The following is a 23,997-nucleotide window of genomic DNA, read 5'->3' on the forward strand; positions in this document are numbered from 1 at the left end:
TCCAGTTTGCCTAGGATTGCAGGTCTCTGGAGTTCTGGGTGTTCCTGTGATTCCTGGAGAGCTGGCCTTCCCGAGAGATCCATCTGTGACCTTTGGGAGATGGGACATTGCTGTGTGCCAGTGGGCTAGAGTTCTCCTAATCCCCAGGAGTCAGGAGTCATTCCATGTCATCAAAGCAGCACAATAACTCAGGACAGAAATGTTAAAACAAAGCAAGCTTTGCCTGAGAGCCTAGCGTACCTGTCTTCAGTATGCACATGAGTGTCTAATATCTATCTAACATGTTGTTAAAACTTACACCTTATTTTGTCGATGTGAATAACTGAGGAGAGTGTAAACTAGCAGTAAGGAGGTTAATAATTGGGATTCATAGTATTTCAGACAGACAAGCCTAGCAGATGCTATGGGGCAAATTACTTCTTACTTTTTCATCAACTTTGGGTTTTAATACACTTCTTCCCGGCCAGTTAGGTTTTCTCCACTGTCCCTGCTTTCCTTTAGCAAACATGAGCCTACACAAGGCGCTCAGTGGTGCAGTTCGACCGCAGCACACCACCTCCCTCCTCCCACCTGGGACCTGCCCCCGGCCCGGCGCGCTCCTGGGCGATAGTAGCCCTGTGGCCATTGGAAAGACGGCCCATGAGCCGAACCCATCGGCATCTCATCTGTTCTCCCAAACCATCCTTTTCCAGATATCCTTCAAGAGCTCAGCTAAAAATTTCAAGTTTGAAAAGCAGACTAACTGTGCCAGAAAATATTCTGCTGAGCGGCAGTTAAATATTCGGGGGGGAGATCATTTCTAGCATAGCCATCAGAGCCCTGTTTTAGCACCACAGCCATCGTTTGAGCGGCATATCAAGCAGAGGCCCTTGCCGATTCGTACGTCACATCTAACCACAGTGACATACATTTATTTCCATTTAAAACTGTGGAGAAGTAGGTATGTGCTGCAGCTCAGCTGCGTATGATTGAAACGTGGGGCCTCCCCATGTAGTTCCAGGAAATGAGTTTACTGTATCTGTGACAGCCATCGTGTTCGCACAGCCTTAGAGCAGCAGAGCTCGGCGTGGGGTTTTTCCACCACGAGCATAAGCTGGGCAAGCCCACAGTTACGCTCGCCTGCAGCCACCCTGCGCTGGCTCCAGCCTGGCTCACCTCTCCCCGACGGATCCCTGAGGGCGCTGGGATCCCTGCGGCTCCGTCCAGCAGCTGCGGAGCAGCGCTGGGGAGCAAGCCTCTGCATCGCACCCACCGAACAGCGAGGCGCCGGAGAGAGCGTCATGCCGAAATTCTCCTTTGAGGTGGAGAATGCCTTCGGGATCATTTTGTCTAAATATGGCAATCCAAGGTTTTTTGAGCCACAAAGTATAAAAACCACTTTCCCCAATGGTTTGGATTGCTACAGTGAGTAACGCCGATTCTTTAGTTTAAAAAAAAAAAAAAAAAAAAAGGAAAAGGAGAGAGTGGGGAAAGTAATGGTAAGTATTTATCGCCTGATAACCCAAAAGAATTTAATTTTCTTCATCAATATCTGAATACCAATTTAGTCTTAATTCAAGTCATGAGCAGGCTGCACTGGGAGGTTGAGTTACTGTGTAGTACATTCTTTTTAGCAATTTAAGAGAATGCCAAAGCAAACAGTTTAAAAAAAAAAAGAACCCCAAAAAGTAAATGGTGTAGTTTGTTGCCCTCCATATGGTTAGCTGTCTCAAAGGTCATAAAATGGGGGTCCTTTGGTGGGACAGCTGGGTTTATGTAGCATATGCAGATTGTTATTTTGGCTTTAAGCCAGATCTACCTAATTTTTCCATTTTGCTTCTATGATGAGGAGAGGTGGTTAAGGTGACTTCAAGGGGCAGTTCTGTGATTTCATTCATATTTGTATTAAAGGGCCTTTTAAGAGTATTTAAGATTAGAAACCAGTCTAAATAAAATCCAAGCGCAAAAAAAAAAGCAAAGTTCACTTGTTTTATCGAAGGGCTGAGCCTGCAACCATGCACAGCCCCAACTCACGCCATCTGACAGCCAGCACCTCACGGCTATTTATGCACTGCAGTTACTGATGATTATATTGCGAGGCGAACCAACAGAGGCCAGAAAATCTACATTGCTCCTGTAGCCCCCCAGAGTATGGGTGTTTCTGTACGTATGCGTACATCTATAGGCTTAGGTACACGTGCATAGAGCAAAGAAGAATTGCACACATCCAGGAACCCTCTATGCCATGACTACTGCAAACTCAGAGTATGGTTTGCTGCTTTCTCGCTGCCCACCGCAAGGGTGGCATATAGCACCTGGCTGCTTTGGCAGAGGGGGTGCCAGCGGGCTGCTCCCTGCCTGGCACCCCACCAGTGAATTCCCCTTTGGCTGTTCCTGCCCCATACTGACTGCCCCCCCCCCCCAGGAAACAGTCTAGCGCTTGTCACCTTGTCATCGTTGGCAGCGCTCCTGGGCCGAACACAAGTGCCTCTCTCTGCTGGGAGGAGCAGCCACCAAAGGGAGCTGGAGCTGTAAGAAGTGGCTTTTCCCACTTAGAGTCCTGGAGGGACCGTATAAGTAAAGAGCTTTTCCAGCGAGGTAAATGGAGTTTTCTGTAACAGAAATAACCTATGTTAAATAAAAACGAAGTTGGCAAGCAGTATAAAGGCTTAAGCTTAATAAATGCAATATTTAGTAGTGTATATTTGCTGCTGAGTTTGTAAAGAAAACCAGACTGCAAAGCTGGCAGGAGCTACCAGCTGAGCAGCAGAAAGAAGAACGTCTTGAAGCGCTCAGTAATCATAAGGCAGCAGTTGCCTTCTCACCCAAGACCAGACTGAGTACAGCGTCCTTCCCGGAGTGCATTCATCTAGTACCCGTCAACGGCAACTTGAACAACTGACTAAGAATTTTAAAAGATGAGACGTTTGTTAGTCTATTCCAGTCTCTGGGTAAAGGTGGTGCAGAAGAGAGTAAGCTCTTGGGGAACCCAAGTATTTTCACCGAAGGTATTTCACCCCATCCACCAGCTACGGGTAGCACTTTCTATGCTAATGTCTGTTTTAAATGCAAGCATTTCATGATCCTTCCTCTAGACTTTTTTATAGCTAGGCAGCACGTTAAAGATCACTTCTTGATTTTTAATTCAGTTTTTGTATATTAATCATTTCACTCCTATCTGAAAAGAACTGTACAAATTGATAAACTGTGAACAGTCAGTAAGTGTAGAGCATATATCACCATACATGACTGTAATTAAAGAACAAAGAACTCTGTGTAGTAAGTTGTTTAATTACTTAGATGTATGAGTAGAGACAGAGATTTCAGTGTAAAGAACTACGCAGTTTGGTGTAAAAGCTCCATTTAATTACAGAGCAGCATGCTTCAATTGTTACCAACTAATGAAAACCATTCTTCCTTTAGAGAACAGAAAAGTTCCTTTCCTCTAGAACTTAATTCTAAAAGTACAAATGCAAAATAAAATTAATGCTTAAAATAATTTTTTCTGTGATTTAGAACAGCATTACGTTTGGTAAGCTAGTCAACCTGTTCTTTCTTAGTATCGTATTCTTCTGACATTTCAAATTACTTTGCTGTAATTGGTAAGCAAAACTGAAAGGGAGAATACCTCTTTCATATATGACTTTTTCCTTCTGCACCAGATGCATGTGACATAATGAAGTCAAATGAATATGAGAATGTCCAGCACAGCAGCACTTGCTGTCTCACATAAGGCTATTAAAATGAACAGCTTTCACTTGTTTGTCTTTAATTCCTTTACTCTGAAGTAGGAAAATGTGTGTCCATTGTCTGGAAATTAGAATGTGTTTATAGGTGTGGGTACCCTAAGCTATATGAACATTAATAATTTAAAATGCAAAGAAAGCAGTTCATGTTCATATAGCTGTGCTTTACCTTTCTGTTGTACTTTTCAAGATTTAAAATCTTGTATAATACATATTTTTTGTCTGAAGATCATTGCTGTTGTGTTTGCTGGCTGGACTTACTCATCTTTTATTACCTCTTGAAATAAATGGGTTTGCCTTTGGTTAAAATTCCTCTCTTCCCTTAAAAGTTATTCTTGATTATTTCTCTTGGACGGATGTATTGCTTGTGGAATCCCAAGAACAACTTACTTTTCCTACTAGGAACCATCGATCCATCCCTTAGTCTTCTGTGTAAATGATTGTGAAAATGTGTTTCTCTGTAGAGCTGCTAAGCATGTGTTTAACTTTGCTGGAAGGTGCTTCAGAAGAGCTCAGTTTGGACTGCTCATGTGAGCCAAACTCCGCCCATGATAAAATCCTGTTTTGATTCCAGGTCCCCCTCTGCAAATGAGGGTGGTCGCTGCTGCTGGGACCCAGTTGGAAACATGAAATGTTCTTTGTTGTCTGCTTCCTCCTTCTAAGTTTTTTCTTCGTTGTGCTTTGTGGCCCAACCCTTTTGAATTCCTCCAACTTGCAGAACTGCTGTTACAATAAGAATTAGGTTTCCATATGAAAATTCAGCTCTTCTTCACTGCAGTAGTTTATCTATGTTACTGGATTGGAGCACTTAGGTTTCAGAAAACCTAATTACAGAAGCTAGTACTTCATCAGTGTGACGTTCATCTCCACTTCCCTAAAGGAAGTTGCAGTTGTTAGGGGGGGATGCAGTGATGCTACAGGTCAGTACTTCCAGCTTTTTCTGTTCTCCTCTTCACAGCTGACTTTCAGTTACGTTTCTGTCTTGGAGAAGAAGAAAATACTTAGGATGCTCTGGCAGCCTGTTGCCGTCTAGTAGAAAACAGCCAAATGATTGCCTTGAGAGTTTGCTTTACACCTTGTTCAAATACATTTATCTCCAATGGTAATCTAATGAGAGAGGAGGCAAAGAGGCGCCTCAGCATTCTTGTTAGCAACTCTAACTCTTCATTAACATTAAAGGTGTTTTATTTCAGTTTACCAAAGCAAAAGTGGTCAGGTGAAGAGAAACATACTGAAATCTTCCAGTCCCAAGGCATGACAGGAAGACGAGTCTGGTTTAATTAACAGGTATAACAGGACGCGATGGTCAACAGGCACATTTGGTCTTGAGGTGTCATGTAGTGATGCCAACAATGCTTCGGTGCTAGCCTGAGATGGATTCAGACAGATACATATCTGTTTAGATTTGAACAATAATAAAGCACAACTGAAACATGACGTAGTATGTCACCTAGGAAATAATTGATTAGCTCAGCTCAGCTGTGCGCTGGATATATACTTCACACACATCAGGCAAAATTTCCAAAGCTAGGCAAGATTATGGGTTTCTCTGCATGTAGTTTTTGCTCATAATTGGTATGACCTAATTTGCTTGTGCAGATAACCATTGCCAGTTAAGATCCTTGGTGATTGTATGCAATGCCAAATGCCACATATGAACTAGCCATCTTTAAACATGCAAGTCTTTCTTCAAACATCTGTATTTTTTCATCTCTCACTAAAAGTAAATCCATTATTAAGGAGACAGATTGAACTCATTTGTATTAGTAATGCAGCAGGGCCATGCCTTAATCTTTTAAAAAAAACAAGTTTACATCTGGTCTCATTAATCAGCACCCACCATGTTGCTTTCTTTTGGTTTTTTACAGAACATAGGAAGCTTGGTAATCTGACTGTGACAGTGAAAAAGACCGTCCCCTCTCCAGAAGCAATACAGATCCTCTACCAACGCATGAGATATGAATACGAGTTTTATTACTATGTCAAAGAACAGTTCCACCTGCTAAAACGCAAGTTTGGACTGAAGTCTCATATCAGGAAATCACGTCCCAGACCTGAGTTCTTCATTCCTTCTCCCCTGGAAACAGAGGAACCGATGGATGATGAGGAAGATGATGAAAAGTGGCTAGAGGATATCTATAAAAGGTGATGGATAGAAGAACTATCCTTTCTCTTCTGGTGATCCTTCCAGCTTTCTTAAGATTTTTTTTTAATTATTATTAAAAGTAATTCCTTAAGGAACTGAGTTAATGCGCAGCAGCATTTGAAACAGAATGAAAGAGACCATTCCCACATGCTGGGGCCATTGGGAGATCCCTGGTTTTGCGGGTTTGATTCATTGTATGGTGTTGGCTCTATAGCACCCTTGCTATAGGGTAGTTCAAGAGAGAATTATCTACTGTCTATCACAAAATAACTTTTGGAGTACACAGTAGTCCTCTGGACACCTACGAAACATAAGAGAATAGATTAGGTGGTCTTGTAAAGTAAATTTTACAGACTCTTGTCTCTCTCTTTCTCCAGAAACAAGTCTTCATTGCATAACACTGCGGCATTAACTACCGGCAATGCGGACTACGGGCAGTGAGCCATTTGGGAGGAGTGCCTCTTTCTGCCCAGAGCACACTGGTACCCCAGTGGTACGGCCAGAGCCACTGCTGTGTCTGTGCACATCGAGGATAACAGGCTCAGAAGGGGGCTAGATAATGCCTTCTGAATTTCCCTGTGCGGGAGGAGCGAGGCTGCTATTCTGGCAAATTAATATTAGTGGACATAAGGCAAGTTACAGGAACTAGATGTTTTTGGTAAACCCTTCTAGTTCATAGAATGGAAAAAGTTACCTGGCCAGTCAATGGCAACTACAGATGAGAAGTGCAAGGCAGGGTTACCTAAACAGTAGAGTTTTGTTCCTGCAGTTGAGTACTTTTTTATTAGACTCTGAAGGAAAAGGTGCAGCGTATGGATTTTATGTTCAGGAAGGGTATTTGTAGATTTTTATTCTTCTCATGGGTCACAAATCCAAAGAGATAAAGAAAAAGTCACTCATTAGAAAACATAGATGACCTGGAACTCCTATTAAGCACGACTGGTATTTCTGCGATCACAGAACTTAGTTGTTCACTTCTGAAGCTGAACGCAGCTGCCCCACCAGCGCCAACACCAGACGCCTGCTTTTATCATGGCTAGAAGTAAAATTAACAATATGGACGTACGCAACTTTTCTAGCTGAAATATTCCAGAATGATAAAACAAAGAAAAGAAGGCGGCATACTCTGGGAAACTAAAGTCGATTCAATGATACGTTGTTAAGAGTCACTGTGAAAGTTTGCCCTGTTAATCACTACAAGCATTATCAGCAAACACTAGAAAGGGGATCAGTGGAGGCTGGGAGGGGAAGGGGAGTAGCTCCCCTAGCTGTATGGGCAATAGCATACGTGCATATAGCAACACGTGACCTGCTGTTGTCTTTAAGGTGGGTGTCCCTGGGGTTCCCTGTGACATGTGGGCTTGCCGGCTACTCAGCAGCCTGCCAGGACTGGTGGTGCAGACGTGACAGACCTCTCCGCAGCAATGGGCAGAGCTGTTTGGCCATCTGCTCCATAGCAGAATAGGGGGGCCTTGGGGGTCTTGACAAGGCTTTCGCCTCTTGTGCACTGTTGTTGCCAGAGGAAGCTGGACTAGTAGAGGATAACAGCAATAAATTCTTGTCCTAGAGCACAAGAAAGAAGCAGGGCTGAGGAGTTGCAGCTCCATGCCAGGAGGAGTCCCAGTAACACTTCAGGGGCAATGCACCTCTGTCCAGCTCACATCCTATTCTTCAGCTTCCTATTCTGCAGCTGCCTCAGCAGCACGTCTGCTGTCTGCAAGGTCATGCTTCAGTTCGCAGTAACAAGCAAAAGTTATTTTGTGATGGACGAGGCATATAAACTCGGGCTAAGCTCGACTGTGCTTTCCAAGGGTTTCCTCTTCCATGAGCCTGCTGAGAGCCAGTAGACATTATGGCCCATCTCCATCACCAGTCAGTCTTCACTGTACCTACACGCAGAGAATGAAAATAAAGAAGTGGAATCATGTTAAGACAAGATGCTAACTTACAGAAAATATTATGTAGAAGATTCTGTTCTCATTATTAACATCCCAGGTTGGTGGTAGCAATGCACTACCGTGGGGGAGCACATTAAAGAAAGCTGAAAATGGCACAGATAACAACTAACATATTAGCAAAAATATGAATCTGCTGCATTGTATATTTTAAGTGGTTTCTATGAAATTACATTGAAAGAGTAATGATTAGTTTACACACTGTGGAGTTGTTATATTTTGCAAAGAAAACTAATAGTCTCACCTTTCTGAAATTCTGTTTGAATCCTTTTGCCAACGTTGTAACAGAATAATCAGTCACTTAACACAATCACCCTTCCTGCAAGTTCACTGCCGCTTACCGTAAAGTCTATTTTTATCTGTTTATTTAATGGTATCTTCAGCCATCACTACTTATAACCTAAATACAAAACCTGTTTAATGATTTACTTGCTAGGTTTTAATGTTGTTGGATTTTTCGTAACAATCAACCTGGCCTCTCCTCCTTGAATGGCACTTCATAAATTTATCTGGCACATAGCATCTAAGATTCTGGGTCCAATGGCCTATTTATCTGTCCTGAAATACGTTTTACTTAATTGTTAAAAGGTACATTTTAAGCTGGTTAATCTTTGACTTATTTATTGAAACTTTTCAGCACATTCCAAATTCTAAGTTGCTCAGGAAGAAGTTGATTTAAATGATTATACTTTGGTCTGATGAATATTTCTTATTAAAAAAAAAAAATATCATTGTTTGTAAGCCTTAAGCCCACAACAGCTTTGTAGGAAGTGCCATGCATGTACTTGTAAATCTTTGTGGGGGGAAAAAGGTGGGTGCTTGACATGTATGAAAATAAGAAAACATATGTGTACATTAGCTTAGCTATAAATGAGAGCAACGTATGTTTTGGGATGAAATATTCTTTAACTTATTCGCTACCATCTCCTGAAATATAAAAAAAAGCCATATGACTCTTTATTTTGTGGTCCAGTGATGTTTAAAAATAAAACTTGTACATTTCTTCGTAGCGCCATAGTCCACTTGCTTATGCTGCTTTTCTTGCCTGGGTACAGCAGCCGTGGGGAAGATGCACTTAGCACAACAGGATTGGGTGCGGCATAGTTTGTCATCTAAAAGTCATACTTTAGCAGCGAGATTGGGGTAGGTTGTTCCTGGGTTATTCTACGTCCCGAACTGCCTGGAGGTGCGAGAGTGAAGGCGAATTACTTCACTCACCTGAGATGGGCAGTAAACCCTGAAGTACATTGTCTTATGTGCTTTGTGGCTGCTAAGGACACAGGACTGCTAAGGAGAAAGAAGTTGTATCCCGGAGAGAAACAGCTTGGTCCCCATACACTGCATTTCACTAGCTGTGGTATTTGATGGCCAGGCACAAAAGCTCCAATAGTCCAGAGTGAGGCTGTAAGGTAAGTAAAACATCGGTACTTTCACACTAAAGAGAGAATCAACCGTTGTTAAAATGCGGCATTCTGGAAAAAGTAAATTTCAGTCTTAAGTTTCAAGTGACAGTGACAAATGATGCGGTTTTTTGTTCCTGTTTAATTCTCTTCCACATAAATGGTGCAGATGATGCAAGGCTAAGTCTGAGTATCCGAAATGTTCTCTACTTATATGTAGAGAAGCAGCTCGGCAGAACTGAAGGTGTGTGAAACCGATGATGTATTTGAAGCATTTCAGTTTCTTTGTGATTCTTTATCGTTGGACCTTTGATGAATTGTTTGAATGTTATAATATAGAATGGTATGGAGTATCATAAAGACACCCAAAAAATTACAAATTTTAAACACTGAAGAACAGACCTGTGGATGCCAGCCATTGAATTCTTCCTCCTTTCGATGATGTAATGAAAATATTTACTCTAAAGGTAGATTTTTTTGACTGACAAAGGAAACCATGCTGCATGCCAGCTTGGGTCCTCTCATCAAGTGAAAAAACGTCGTCTGCCAAAGAGTAAAACTCTACATCCTCTTAAAAAATAAAGGCCCGTAATTCCCAGTTAAGGGTAATGGTGTTCCAATCTTTCCCTCCATTTTAAGAAAGGGAACATCTATGACGTTACGCCATAGCCTAAAACAACACAGCAACGTTTTTGAGAGCTAGAATACTGTAACACAATACCACAACATTCCTTCTGTTTTATTTTTAAGGAATCAGCCTTTATTGCAAAGAGTTCAGCAAACACAAAACACTGTCGATCAACCTGCTTGTGTGAGCCAAGACCAGAGAAAAGAACTGAACGTTCTCACATATAGACCTCCCTATACAGACCCCATTGGAAAAACAAGAGAGGTCTTACCAAGCCTTGGAGGTGCCTGCCTACTGGTGTTGGAGTCACCGGGACTGCTTTTGCAGGGTCTGTTTGCAACTTCGGGCTCTGCTTAGGTGCCCACAGGTGTGGTGGGAAGGGTGCTGGAAGGCAGCTCTGTGAGGAACAGCCATTGGGGGGTAAAAAAAAATCCCCTGCAAAATGTTAGAAGTGGGTGGAAGGGATCCTATTTTGATGGTCGAAAGTTGAATCTCAACCAGCATAAATCAGTTGCTGATGTCTCACAACTGAAAAGCTGTCGTGCCTTTTCTTTAGTTTGCCCAGAAATGGCTTTGCATGCCACACTGCAGCACAAAGTGAACTTCAAAGCTTAGTCATAAGCTTTTGAAAATAGGTGTGTGTAATGGAAACACCAGCACACACTAACGGTTGTGCCCCAGCACCGATGTCTGATGCTGTCATCTTGGAAGAGCCAGGAGGTGGGTTGGAAGATCGTTCTGGGGCAACAGTGGGTGGGGAAGGGGGGAGGTTTTCTGCAAGTATGTATTTGGCCTTTCATACACTGTACGATGGTAAGATCTGACCAGTGGTATATTTGAATTTGGAGCTTGAATATAAACCTGTGGATTTCCTTTTCTGAGTATGTAAATGAAGAATGCAAGTCTGGTTTTGTATTTAACTGATTGTGGCTGAAAGGGTAAGTTAATAACACTGCTGTCAGGCAGGCATGGTAGGAGCGTGCTTTATGCAAACTTGCCATCCTTCTGTTCCCTTTTTTGGATCTGATGGGCAAAAAGGCCGATGGCAAAGCATTCCGCCACACCAGTGGGGATCTGGTGCCGTGAAAAGTAGAGATTAGCAGGAATACATGGAGGCGATGCTATTCAGGGTTAAGAAAAATTGTCTCAAGGCTAGGATGAACTATTAGCATCCAGCAGAAGCATTACACAGACTGTTCACTCTCTTTATGGCATTGGCTCATCTGGAAAACTCGAGACCATGCTTCAAAATCAAATGCTGCTTCAGAGTAGTGATTTGTAGGTTGGTTAGTTAGTTAGTTGCTAACTAACAAAAAAGTTAGCGTGTTTTAGCTTTTTCCATGCTCTACGAATTGCTGCTCTACCTCAGAAACCTGGCAGAGTATAAGCACACAGCCTATACCAGTATCTGATGTGCAGGAGCTGCTCTGAGACAGATTTGATCTTTCAGCAAACCTCTCTCCAGGTTGAGTGTAAGGAAGGAGCTGAGTGAAAGGAATCCTTCTCAGCGCAATGGTGCTGCTAATGAGTGAAGTAATTAATATTTCGTTACTGGGCCACAAGGGGAAGTAGTCCTGCAGGCCAGAACAATACCGAAGACTTTAGATAACCTCAGGGCTCATGGGAGCATTGTCAGGTAGCAAAGGCCAATTGCATCTTCCAGTTTTGAACTCTTGATCATCTCCATTTTGGGTGCAGGAAAAAAAGAGGCTGTTAGAGTTCACGGTATACACAAGAGTGACAGTCCAGGGTACAGCTTCCCATGGCACATGGGAATTTCTCTTCTAGGAGCCTCCAATCTGTTTTTTGTGGTGGTAAGCTCAGGGAGGGGAGATCAACTCTAGTTGTTAGTCTCTGATTCCGCAACGAAGACAACGAAGACAAAATTCCCAAGATGGTGCTGGAGGGATGTGCTAGAAAAAGCAGCAATGAGGTACCTGTGCCTCACTGAAGAGCTGTAAGTCTTTTCTGTCTTCATTTTTCTCCATTTGTTTGTTTTTGAACAAACCATAGGCCGTATTTGGTGTATTTCCCAAGGTCAGTCTCTGTAGGGTACTTCCGCACTAGCCATACTGTCTGAGCATCTTGGAAAATGATTAATATCTTTGTTCTTTTGATCCACAGTGGAGGTAAAGAAGTGCTGTTATCCCCATTTCTTACACTGGGAATGGATACAGCAAGTGGGTAAGTGATATTCCCAATGTCACACAGGAAGGTTGTGAAAAAGCAATGATTATGATTTAGCCAAGTGTCAGTCCTTGAACTTTCTCTCCTGCTCTAAGATCAGTCCTAAATTTTAGAAGGCAAAAAAAGTACCATGCAAAATTTTAGTTACGTAGAGTTGTCTCCCCTTATCTTTTCCTTAAAACTCTAAACTTTTCAGGTAACCGCCTAAATATGAATGACTTCTTAGCCTTCAGCAGACCATTTATGTCCTTTTGGGACAAAGATTAATTCGTAGTCATATTTGTTTGGTCGCATAACAAACACCCGCAGAAATGGCATGGCTGTAAGGTAGATTTATGTTTGGGAAAGGTGATTCTGTAGCAGTAAGAGCAGATAAGCAGATGGATGGGTGGCTGAAGTCACATCTTGCAAATTTAGCTGTTCGCAAGAATATGGTCACATTTTCTCCTGAAATATGTGGTGCTTGTAGCCTACCTGAAAAGTCATCAAACCTGTGTTCGTGTATGTAGCCTAAGTTGTGTTTTCCTTTTGGTTTTCCACAGCACTTAGAAATGCAGAACATGAAGCGATGCCTTACTGTTCAGCAACTGACACCAACACGGAGTGAAAAGACAGTTCTCACTCAGCTCACCGAGTAGTTGGTATTGTCTGGTGTATCCATAAACCAGAAAGCTTCTCCAGCTGTCATTCAGGGGTACCTGCCTCTCAGCTGAGAGATCTGGTGCTTTCCCCTCATTTCCTCCCAGGCCCTCCCTTACCTGGACAGTACACGTCATTAAAGCTTTTGGCTACATCTTCCGGGGAGCATCTTAAGGAAGAGTGAGCAAACAGGGACGTAATCCAAACTCCTGTGTCCAAGTGCCCGTGCTGCTGAGCCTTGCTCTAAATTTTGAAACTGGGAGAAGGCTCTTGAGGTTGAGCCCACCTTGTAGGTGTCAGCTTCGTTCCTGCTCCAGATCTAGTTTCTGCTCTGAGTATTAGGGCGAGTCCTGGCCTGTCTCTGAAATAACTGAGGCTTAGCAATGCCAAATCCGTCCCCTTTGGCTTTGGGCCGGGAGGCTGAAATGCACTGGCAGGTGAGCGCATCAGGGTGCAAAGAAGTCTCCGCAGTGTCAGTCCTCTGACATGAGCAGAGACGCTCAGTGTCAACAGCAGCCCTGGAGGCTGGTGTCTGAGCAGGGAGAAGGAAACAGAGCCAGTTTCTCAGTCGTAGCTAGCCGGTGGGCATTTCTGCCAAATCTCCCTTGGACAAGTTTGTGCTAGTCCTGTCAGCACTTGCTGTGGGAAAAACCTTTCTTCCTACACTTCTTGGGACAGAAAGCTGGCAAGGAGCGCCCAGCAGCGCCTCTCTTCCAAGGAGGCTGGAGAGATCCAGGGGAGATGTGAGGGTGCAGGGGAGGGAGGACCACAGCCTCCTGCCTCCCTGCCCTGTGGGGGGCTGAGCTCCAGGCTGCTTCACACCAGACCCAGGCAGGACGGTGCTGATAGAGGACAGTGTTGCTCCTTGCAGGATGAAAACCCAGCTCCTCAGAACGGGGTTTCTCGTCAGAAACTGCTGTGAAAACTCCCTGGAGACTCTGCATAATTGTAGCTTTCCAGCAGGTTTTGCCCCAAAGAATGTGATTTGGCCCACCAGCATTGGCTGGAAACTGAGCTTTCTAGTGACTCCACAATCCAGCCCTTGTCAGTCACGCAACTTGGGTCCGTGCATGGGGCTCTTTGTGATAAACCTCACTGGAATTTGGAAACCGTTCAGCAAATTTGACCTCTACTTTGTCTTATAAATATCACAGTGTCAAGCAGCATCGCGCATGTCTTATCACTCCAAAACTGGGAGAAGGAGATGGAATTATTATGTGGTCAGCTCTGATTTTCCAAAACAATATCTTTTGAGTCAAAGGAAAAAGCTTTTTGCTTCTCAGAAAGAAAGAGAATGTCCTGTTTTTGCCTGGGGGAAGGGGCTTTTCTCAGACTTAGTCTGATCCCTCTTGAGCACGTACCGGTCACCCCAAAGGAGCCTAAAGCATTTTCGTCTTTTGTAGGTAGAGCACCATGGCAGCCACCTCCTGTGAGGAAGGCGAGATGAGACCCAACCCATTTCTCTGTTCTCACCACGGGAAAGGGAACGGAGGCGTCGGCAAAACCTTGGCCAAGAACAGCTCTGACCAAAGTTAAGAGCTTCTAACTTCTCTGCAAAATAGATAGGGAAGTGCGAAATAGAGAGCAAAGCTTACACCAGAGCAATCTAGGGCAAGCAGGGAAAATGCATTTAGCCACAGGTCAGCATCTTTTAAGAAAGCTGCGGCTCCTTGCTAACATGAGCAAAGTCAGACCTTTTCTTCGCTTAAAAAATGTATGTGGTCCCCTGGTGTCCCCTCCCCAGCCCACCCCGTGGCTGCTGCCCAGGCTGCCACAGCCGTGCCAGTACTGTCACAGGCAGCAGAAGAGGATGCAGCAGCCCCACTGCCTTGGGAGCCCCACATAGCTGGCAGCCCTGCCTGCTGCCGAATCGCTGTGTGGCCCAGCCTAATTGCTTAAAGCTTTCCTTTTCCCCTCACCACGAAGGCTGGAGTGTAGTAGTTATCTACTCTGCAAAACTTTTATGAGAATTGGTACGGTTTCGTAGAATTCCTGAATAACAAGGGATCACAATAGCTGTGGTGGAGCCAGCCTTCTCAAACCCTAACGCCTGTGCTGTTTGCTTATTTATGTTCAGTCTCTGCAGGCAGGAATCGTGTTCCTCTGCCTCCCACCGATCCCAGCGGCAAGTGCCCCGGACTGCTCAAAATCCAGCTGAGGTGCACGTGCGCAGCGTGCCCCAGGCACTTCAGCCTCCACCTCCTGCCTCCTGTGTCGGTCACAGCCTCGGAAAGGGACCCCGGGTGCCACTGGGAGGCTGCTGAATGTAGCTCTCTCAGCCACTCGGGGACTTGGCACTTGTGTATTCTTCTGGAAATGAAAAGGAGGCACTGAGAATTTCCCTGGGGAAGTCTTCCATGGGGAAAACCTCCTCGTTTCCCTGCCAGATAGTGAGCTATGTGGCAAATTAATTTGAATCTAGGAAAAGTAATTTGAAACAGGGCAGGTAATCCCCACCTTCCCCAAAACATCCCTTCAGGTTTTGGCCAGCCCTGATGTACTCTGAAGCCAGCAGTGTCATGTCATATCCTTGAAGACTCCTTTTACAGGCAACATTTAAGATCAAATAGTAATAGCAATGACTAATAGTAAGAATAATAATATTGTGTTTACCTCACAGTGTTAATGTTCAACCAAACAGTAGATGCTGCTGTTGAAAACAACCAAAACCATGCTTTGTATGCAGAGGAAACCATATGCAAGAGGTGGATGAATGCAGGTTAAACTGCAGGAGCCTCTTGCTGAGGAAGCCTAGACTTCAGTGCTCGATGCCTGGGGCGTAACTAGCTTTTCCTTCTTCCCTCCCCTCCAGTGCATGCCAGTCATTTCAGTTTAAATGAAACAGCCTTTTAGAAAAAAACAGCAAGCCAAGCCAAACCCAAGTATCCGTTGTTTTCTCCATCCTGTCCCTCCAAAAGTGGTTTGCTTTAGTCCAGTGAGTCAAAAGGTATTGCTCTCTTACTCATCGTTCCCATTTGCATTTCTCAAGAAGAGACCTGGCAGACAAATGCTGTGGACAAGCCCTGAAGATTGCACCGGGACTCAGTAGCTCATTCGCGGGGAAGTGCCTCATTAGCTGTTGAGAGTTCAGGCTTGGAGACCATCTAAATGGGGATTGTTGTTTGCTCAACAAATGTAGGGTGAAGGTGCCACCCTAAAGGGAACTGCAATCTGAATTTTCAGAAGTTTCTGAAATCTGAAAATCTGCGGGTTTTTCATCAAAAAAAAAACAAAGAAATTTCAGTTGTTCTGTAAATCAGAACAAACTGAAATAACCAAGTGGAGCACAACTGGGCCAGCACACGCAGCAACGGCAAGTTCCCACTGTAGCACTGCAGTTAGGCAGTTAGCATGTGTTAGGTTTCTGCACTGTCTAGGAACATAAGCAGGTACATGTGTATAGGTTCAAAACATTTAACTACGGCCCTCTGGAGCACCACGGCATTTTTAGACATGAAAGACAGAAGGGTTTTGCTTCTATAAAGTTTGAAAGAAGTTTGGGCACCAGAGCAGAGAAACAAGAAAAGAGGTGAGATGCTTGGTGAGGTGTGAGGTGTGAGGAGCGGAACCCTGTACAAGGGGAGGCGAAGAGAGATACTCCCAGTGCAGGTATTAAGCAGCTGGCTATCCATAAGGGAGCTGGCAGAAAGGCCAGTCACAGCCTCTCTGGCTCCACTCGCCCTGCCGCTGCTGCTGAGGGCGCGCTTCGTGAAAAGCCCACACCTGACAAGAAGAGCACGCAGCAACAGGGGAAGGGCTCAGCCTGGGTCCAGACGTAGTGATGGGTCCAGGTGCAACTGCTTAATAACCCTGGAAGTGACTGGCTTTTGGGTGCTGGAGCCAACCTGAGTGGAGGCGAGTAGAGATGGGATCCTTCCTTTCTTGCGGGTCCCCTCAGCGAAGGCTACTGCTGGTGCAAATTAACTAATACTGCACATTAATAAAAGGAAGCAAGGCTGCCCATAGCACTGTTTAAAGCTTTCTTCTAGCAACTGGCTAGTATCAGCTTTGCTTAAAGGTTTTCTTCACCTCTCAATCGTGACTGTGTGCCCTCTGCTTCTCCAGAAAAGAAGCGCTAAATTCATGGGAGGCTCTGGGCTGACTCACTTTTCTCAGAGGAAGGGTTTTTCCTCCTGCTGCTGCGGTCCCTTGTTCCCTCACCTCGTGGGTCTCTGCATTTCAATGAAGAGCCTGCGATCCGCAAAAATGCGCTGCAAGCTTTCAAAGAATGCATCTGTTTATATTACCTCTCCCTGGCCCAACATCCTGTTTTGGGAAAAACAGCTTCTACAACGAGAAGCGGGGAAAGCGAACACATGATTCCACATGCAAGCGGTGACCGCCTTCCTTTCGCCCTTAGCTTCTTTTCTCCTTTGCGGGTGGGCTCTTCCCCCGCTCCCGAATTACTGCCTGGAGGAAAGAGTGGACGAGCGCAGGCACCCCCTCGGCGCCGGCACAGCCGGTGCCCTCCGCCTCCTGAGCCGCGGCCCGGAGGAGCCCCAGCCAGCCCGGGGGAGCTGCCCGCAGAGCCTCCGAGAGGGCTTCTCCCCCGGCCCGGCGCCGGGCGGGCGCTAGAGGGAGCCGCGGCCGCGGCCATCCCCGCCCGGGTGCCCCCGGGTCCCGCCGGGTCCCCCCCGGCTCCCGCCCCGGCTCCCCGGGAGCAGCACCGGCGGTGCCTCCCGGTCGCAGAACGGCCCCAGAAACTCGGAGCTGGCTCCCTGGTTTGGCCTGGGACGAGCGCTCTCACTCGGCTGTGCCTCGGTGCCGGCAGCACCCCCGGCGTGCTCCGCTGCCTCCCGCCTGCAGCCGCCCGGCCCCGGGTACCTGCAGGCCCCCGGCAAGCCCGGGGCAGCCGGCGAGGGGGAGGATGAGGAGGAGGACCCGCTCGGTGGCATACCAAGGGAGCCTGAGGGAGCCTGGACGGAGCCAGGGCTGCCAAACAAACGGCTCTGGACGGCAGCCAGCACCCAGGCACCGAGGAGGGCGAGAGGTTACGGGCGGGAGATGATGTGAAATGTGGCGGGCTATTGGGAGAGGCAAACCAGGGAGCGGCCGCCTCTCGGGCGATGGCAGCGGGGACAGGCTCGCTCCAGGGGAGAGGGAGAGCGAGGAAGCGTCCTGCTGCGCACTGAAATTATAATATACAGCTTACTTCCAAGAGCCAACCGAAGAAACCGAGTATGTGAAAAGTCCTTTCCAGGCTGGGGCTATGACAATCTTTGATGAACAAACGTAAAACCTGCAAACCCGTATTCCCGTTGACGTTAGGCAGTGAGAAGAACACACTAAAGTCTTGCACAGATGGCACCTTTCTTCTGGCGACATCAAAGCCCAGGAAAGATGAATAGCCTAAACTTTATCGCTCTCTTGAGAGATCAATCACTATTATAATCCCAGCTTTGCTGGGCACATTTAGAAGCGCGTGACTTACCCAGTCTCGCACTTCAGGAACGGGAGCCGAGGTTTCTTCCTGGCACCTTGCTTTAAACAGGAGCCTTCCCCCTACCCCCATACTTTCCCCCCTTCCCATTGCTTCCAGCAGCACCACATGGGATACGGGCAGTTATCATTAGGTGGACTCACCCGTGGTTCCTTGTTCGCTATTTTGGTCTGGACAGAACATAGATCCTGGGACACGGGCACAGAGAGAGATTAGGTGGTTTAAATCTTATGCCTCGGGCCCCTCTCCAAGGAAAAGCTGTTGCTAACTTACAGCTGTCTCGTGCTCTCTGTGGAATGAGAGGGAAGTCCATTCAGTCTGGTGAAAATAAACCCACCATCATAGCTGGCATTCTCGTTGGTAGTCTCAGTGCAGAGGCCAAGGATTTGAGGGCTGTGACACATGAGGCAGCTCACTCCTAAAGAGCTTGATCTGGGTTGAAACGTGTCATCAGAAAAGCATGAGGAGCCTTGTGGTCCCGCTGTCAATACAGTACTTGCCCTCTTCACACAGACCAGCTTTCCTTTTCTGTCCTGCCAGTCTGGCACACGGCATGGGGACCCTTTACTGTACATTCACTTTAAAGGAGAAGGACACCCAGTTTCCTCTAAGTTCAAGGACTCCACCATCACTCTTGCAGCTACCGTTTTGCCATCACCATTTGCCCTTCTCTCCTCCTGAATAAAAAAGGCCGTGCCCTATCCTGCCTGCTACCTGGCAGGCAGCCCATCATCTCCTCTGCCTGTTCACCTTCCTCTCTTGTTCCCCGGCTCCTCCTGGACATGAAGCTGAGTGCCCAGGTGCCTGGGCACAGTGACACGCAGCTGGGCAGACTCTCACACATGCGAGCAGTGAGAAATGGGCTGTTTCACAGACATCATTCTGCTAACGACCTGGTGAGGAGGAATTGGGAGACCCTGCAGACACAACTGCACCACACTGCACCCCAGGGAAGGCCTGGATTGGCAGCAGCCATGGTTTTTGGTCTCCTCATGATGACTATCAAGGGACTTGAGAAACTCCTCTTGAGTTTGCCAGCCCTGCAACATCAGCTCTTTGAGCATCCTCTAGCAGCCAGACTTCCACAAAGAGAAGTGCTTCTGTTTTGTGAAGCACTGTTGGCTGGAGGGCCACAAAAATAGTGCTCACATCTTTTATTTGTCACTCTTCACATCACTTAAAATGAAGTTACTACAAGATGTTGCAAAGGGGGATGTTAAATGGAGGCATTAAATCTGTCAAAGAATTGTTCGGCCACAGGTGCAGCTCTAAGAATAAAGCAGTTGTCCAGAGCTCTTCCAGGAGCACGGCAGCGATGTAGCTGTGTACATGCTCTGCTGTTGTCTGCCTTCCCCTCTAGTTTAGGCTCAAGAGCAAGTCTAGGGCTGTGCAAGAGGCTATCTCAGGCAAGAAGTGTTGACTCTAATAAGGCTATTTATCATACGATATGAGAAACCAGAAGCTTTCATCATAGAGGCCTGGAGGTTTTTCTCTTTTTATCATCAGGTCTGAGAGTTTATACAGGCTCCTCCTAAGGCGTGAAATCCCTGTTGAAGTGGGTTTCATAATCTTCCCAGATGAATTCATTTAATATGGTAAACATAAGCACAGCATACAGCAAGTAGGCCAGGGCAACTCTGTGAGACAAGAAGGTACGGCGAGCAAGACAGACGTGGTGGTGGGATGCTTGACCAGCAGAAACTGGAACACAAAGCAAAGCCTCCTAGAAGAGCTGTTATCCATCAAAACTGATTTGCCACCTTACATCGCCACTGTAACGGTCTCACATTTCACAAGCTTTTTCTCATGCAGCCTAATCCAATGGCCACTGCCCCTGTGGGTGAAATTAAGGAGGCGAAGCACCCTGGAGATGACCTGCGGGCTTTTCAAGTGAAAGAACAATTTAAAAAAAAAAAAGGCTAAAAAATAAAAATCTGTCTTAAGTCTCCAAGCTTTCCCAGTCAATTCTGGGTGGCCTGGTTTGATCTCTTCCCCCTGCATTCACTGACATAGGTGTTTTCTTGATACAACTTCCACACACTCACTGTGAGTCATCCTCAGAGCTGAGTGCGCTATGTACTCATTCTGCAACTTAAAAAAAAAAAAAACATGCCCCCAAAAGACCCACCAAACCAACAAAAAAGGCTGGAAAATGTAAGCAAGAGGTGCTCAAGCGAGGCCGTGTGGACAGCTCTGCAGCGTCCGGCTCCTGCACACCTTCCTCTGAAGGCTATGGGAAGGGTTTTAAATTATATGGTGCCAAGAGAAGGGGAGGCCTGCAGCTGGTTTAGTGAGGAAGTTAAAAGAATAAAAGAATTAGAGGCAGCTCTTTCACGTAGGTGATTAGTGCAGCGGAATGTCAGATTCGGCAAAGAAAGTTTGCTTATCAAGCTGCAGATTTATTAAATGCGTTCCAGACTTGCATTGCTTCATTCAGCAGAGCTGTAATACTTAATATGCCCTTTAGCAATTTAATACTCTCTTGTACAAATCATTGGAAAATTTAAAATAGAAAAATATGTCCAGGCTTAACTGTAAGAAGAAGGGAAACTCTGTACAAAAACAGAGGAGAAAGAATGCATGGGTAAAGCTGAATATTACTGAATGTCTTACCACATGTATTATTCTGCTGAGTTATTAGTACGTGCACTCTCATTGCAGGCTAAAGGAGGAACTAGCAGTAATAAGTTACAGAACAACAATTTTCAGCATCAGGGCTCAAGACTGGCATCACATCATGCCCAGAAATTACTCCTCAGGAAGCACGTTCTGTACATTTTTTTGCCTTCAGAGAGCACAAATGTGGGTTTCTTCTTTAAGGAAATGAAAATCAGTTGTTGGTGCTGCTTATAACAGACAGGAAATATTGCTGTCAAACATCATACAATTGCTTTCACAATAAAAAGTGAGGTAAATATTGAATGGGTACATCACTGAGACATTAAAGACAATCTTTGTTGGAGGCAGAGAGAGGACAAGCCTGTAAAATGCCTCACTGCTGCATAATTACGTGTGAATATAAACACAACCAGATAAACATATTTCTGCATAAATATTTTGTGTCTCATACCCTATGTAAGAAAGTTCCTTTGAGGCTCTACATGCCCAATGTGTGCGGGAATCTGTCACAGTTTGGGCAAGAAGAGGTTATTTAATATTGGACACGCATGTGGGAAAGAAGGGAAGGGCTTTATTTTGCAGCAGTCAGTTAGACTGCTTGACTTTGGTTTTTTTTAAAGGAGTAAAGGCCTTCCCAACCAATTAGCTGCATTATAAGAGCATACTCCTGAATCTGTAACTGCCTTGGCAGAGGGTTGGACCAGAAGATGCAACCGTGCCTGTTGCATCCTGCAAGGAGACATTCCCAGGACAGAATCGGAGTGCAGGAAAGGGGTAGGTACATACGCGATGAGTGCATCCATCTCGATCTGGGTGCAACTGATACAAAACTGTATATAGTACAACACTGTACACGGGCCACTTGTAATGACACTGAATCATTCTGTCAGTCAGTATATTGCCGCTGACCTGGACGGACTGCCAGTAGCCAGCATGAGTCAATGACACACACAGATCACAGGGCCTTACAGAGGCTGGGAAGAGCCATCGCTCCCAGGGGACAAAATTACTCAGAACATAAAGGACAGAACGATTAAAGATTTGTCAAAACTCATAAATTGAGTTAAGCAACAGCTGGGACAAGAGCCTCCCCTCTCCTGTCCGAGTCACACACTACCAGGCCCTGAGCCATTTGTAACAATTATCGTTGCCTTCTACTGGCAACCTTGGACTAACTCTTTCCATGCTATTTAAGGGCTGCAGGACCGGAAGTGACCTCCTGAATCACTGATCCCAATGCCTTCTAATTGGAGGCAACCACATCATATGAGCCTAGTCAGAAATGCCTCAAAGCGAGTGGGGTGGTGGGACGTGTGATGATTTCATCCTTCCAAATTCCACAGGCAACACCCAAGCAGTTGTGGCATTGATTGTCTCTTGCTCAGACATTACGGGAAGACTTCGGTTGCCTGTTAACAAAAGGAATCTGTGCTGAAAGGTGTTTTGTTTCGCTTGTAATTTTCCCAGTGTGGCTGTCGAAATGCAAGTGAGGTGAGATCTGGGTAGAGCAGCCACTCATTTCTTCCACTGTGCTAAGTAGCAATGACATGGAGTACTAAAAAGTAACTTGCCAGCATCTAAGACGCTCTTGCTAGACCTCAGAAAGCCCTATTGAAGCAGAAGCTGGTACAATATATTGAATATCAGAAAGATCTGGTGTATGTAGCGGTGCCTAATTTAGGCACGAACGTCTTGGCTATGTCTGACTTTGAAAGGCACATAGTTCATGGCCTCTGGAATACAGAGGATTTATTTCCTGAGCAAGCAGAGAGGGCTTTGATTCTCCTCTATTAGACTCCACCTCCCACTTTGCTGTGGTTTTGGCACATGGCAGCTTGCCTTTACACCTGGAGGAATGACAGGAGGGAGGACCTGGGCAGTCAGTGGTTCTGTCTCTGCAGGGTACAGGTCTTAGAGAGAACGATTTGTTGGGGTTTTTTTTGCTTTCTTGTCATCTGGTCCACTTTGTGGAAGGGATGCCCTGTGGGATCAGCTCTCTTTTTCACTGGGGAACACACCCTGCAAAGTTCTTCTCCTACCAGTCCTTTCAAAAGCCATGAGCTAGCGAGCAGCTTGGAAGCAGCATGATGTCCTTGAGGTGGGGATAAGTGACCATGAGAAAGAAAGGGCTGAGCAGGACTGCTTAGATTTTGAAGGTGGGTAGAGAAACAAGAGGTATAGGGCTGTCACACCAGCCTCTCTACAGACCTTAGAAGCAGCTGAGGGTCTGGGTCACCTGGATGCTGCTTCAAAAGTGCTGTTGGGCATAGGCAATATATGAGGGAGTCTGAATATGGCTCAGAAGCACAGGGAGGAAAGGGATGGAAAGGACTTTAGAAAGAAGGGAATGGATGCTTGCAGTTGCTCCTGGCCAGAAAGCCAGACCACCTACAGTGTCGGATTTACCCGGGCATGGCATGACCCAACAGCATCTTCCATCATGACACAGCAGAAAAAAGCAGCAGGAACTCAGGACTTCAGGCCTTCCACAGAAACAAGCCTCTTGTGCTGGTGTCTAAAGAAGCTGCCAAAGTACAATGGCAAACAGCTATGTGTTAAAGAACAAAGGCTCCTTAAATAGCAAATAGTGTTTTAACTTGCTCCAAAATGCAGGGATGAAACTGAGTTTCATGTCACCACTGAATTATGACAAGATACCAACAAAACCTACTTTGGAGAAGCTGGCATGGTTTCCATAACTGATATCCAAAAACTACATGGAATTATCTGCAGCAACAAAGTGAGGGTAACAAGCAAAAGAGATTCTGTCGTCAGGAGCGGGGAAGGGGAATCACATAGGTCAGATGTACTGAGGCTGGTGATCCAAATAACTCAGGTTTGGTTTTTAGGCTTGTCCTCAGCAAATACCTAACAGAACTTATTAAAGCTGCTTTCTCAGGAAGGAGGCAGACTACTTGTATGTGTTGTGTGCATGCACTCATTCACAGAGCATTAATAAGCTGCTAGTATAACTGTAACTCAAGTACAACTTATTTCACTTACTTTAAATTTAAAACTAATATTCTTGTGAGTCCTCCTATTTAGGGTACTATAAATTAGTGTAGGCTAGGAGTAAAGATTTGGGATTTGGGTTGGAAAGAAGCAGTGTTGACCCTTGCAAGGAAAACAGTGCAGTCCTGCACCTAAAGGCTCAAGAGGTTGGTCGTTCACAGCAGCTGGGGCACAATTGATTGGTATAGAGAAATTCAGCACATTCCCAAGCACTTAAAGCTGTCATTTGCCATGAGGAGCTGAAGT

The 23,997-nt window shown here is 45.6% G+C and overlaps 1 protein-coding gene across 4 annotated transcripts in view; it reads left to right on the forward strand.

Annotated features, from left to right (window-relative positions):
• The window catches only part of UST (uronyl 2-sulfotransferase), a 179,868-nt gene extending 163,248 nt beyond the window's left edge, over nucleotides 1-16,620 (forward strand). Inside the window, exons 8-11 of one of the 4 annotated variants that reach the window (XR_010372169.1) lie at nucleotides 5,594-5,870; nucleotides 9,977-10,182; nucleotides 10,411-10,574; nucleotides 11,979-12,018. Coding sequence is in view for 3 of the 4 variants with exons in the window: in XM_064447003.1 (XP_064303073.1) it covers nucleotides 5,594-5,870; nucleotides 9,977-10,182; nucleotides 11,979-12,038; nucleotides 12,584-12,648 (608 nt within the window). In the remaining variant the exon portion in view is untranslated. Of the gene's footprint in view, nucleotides 1-5,593; nucleotides 8,836-9,976; nucleotides 10,183-10,410; nucleotides 10,575-11,978; nucleotides 12,039-12,583 lie in introns of those variants that run through there. The other 3 variants (XM_064447003.1, XM_064447004.1, XM_064447005.1) reach the window with 3 other exon arrangements.
• The last annotated feature ends 7,377 nt before the right edge of the window (nucleotides 16,621-23,997 follow it).

The sequence above is a fragment of the Phalacrocorax carbo genome, chromosome 3, assembly GCF_963921805.1.
Source record: "Phalacrocorax carbo chromosome 3, bPhaCar2.1, whole genome shotgun sequence".
Lineage (NCBI taxonomy): Eukaryota > Metazoa > Chordata > Aves > Suliformes > Phalacrocoracidae > Phalacrocorax > Phalacrocorax carbo.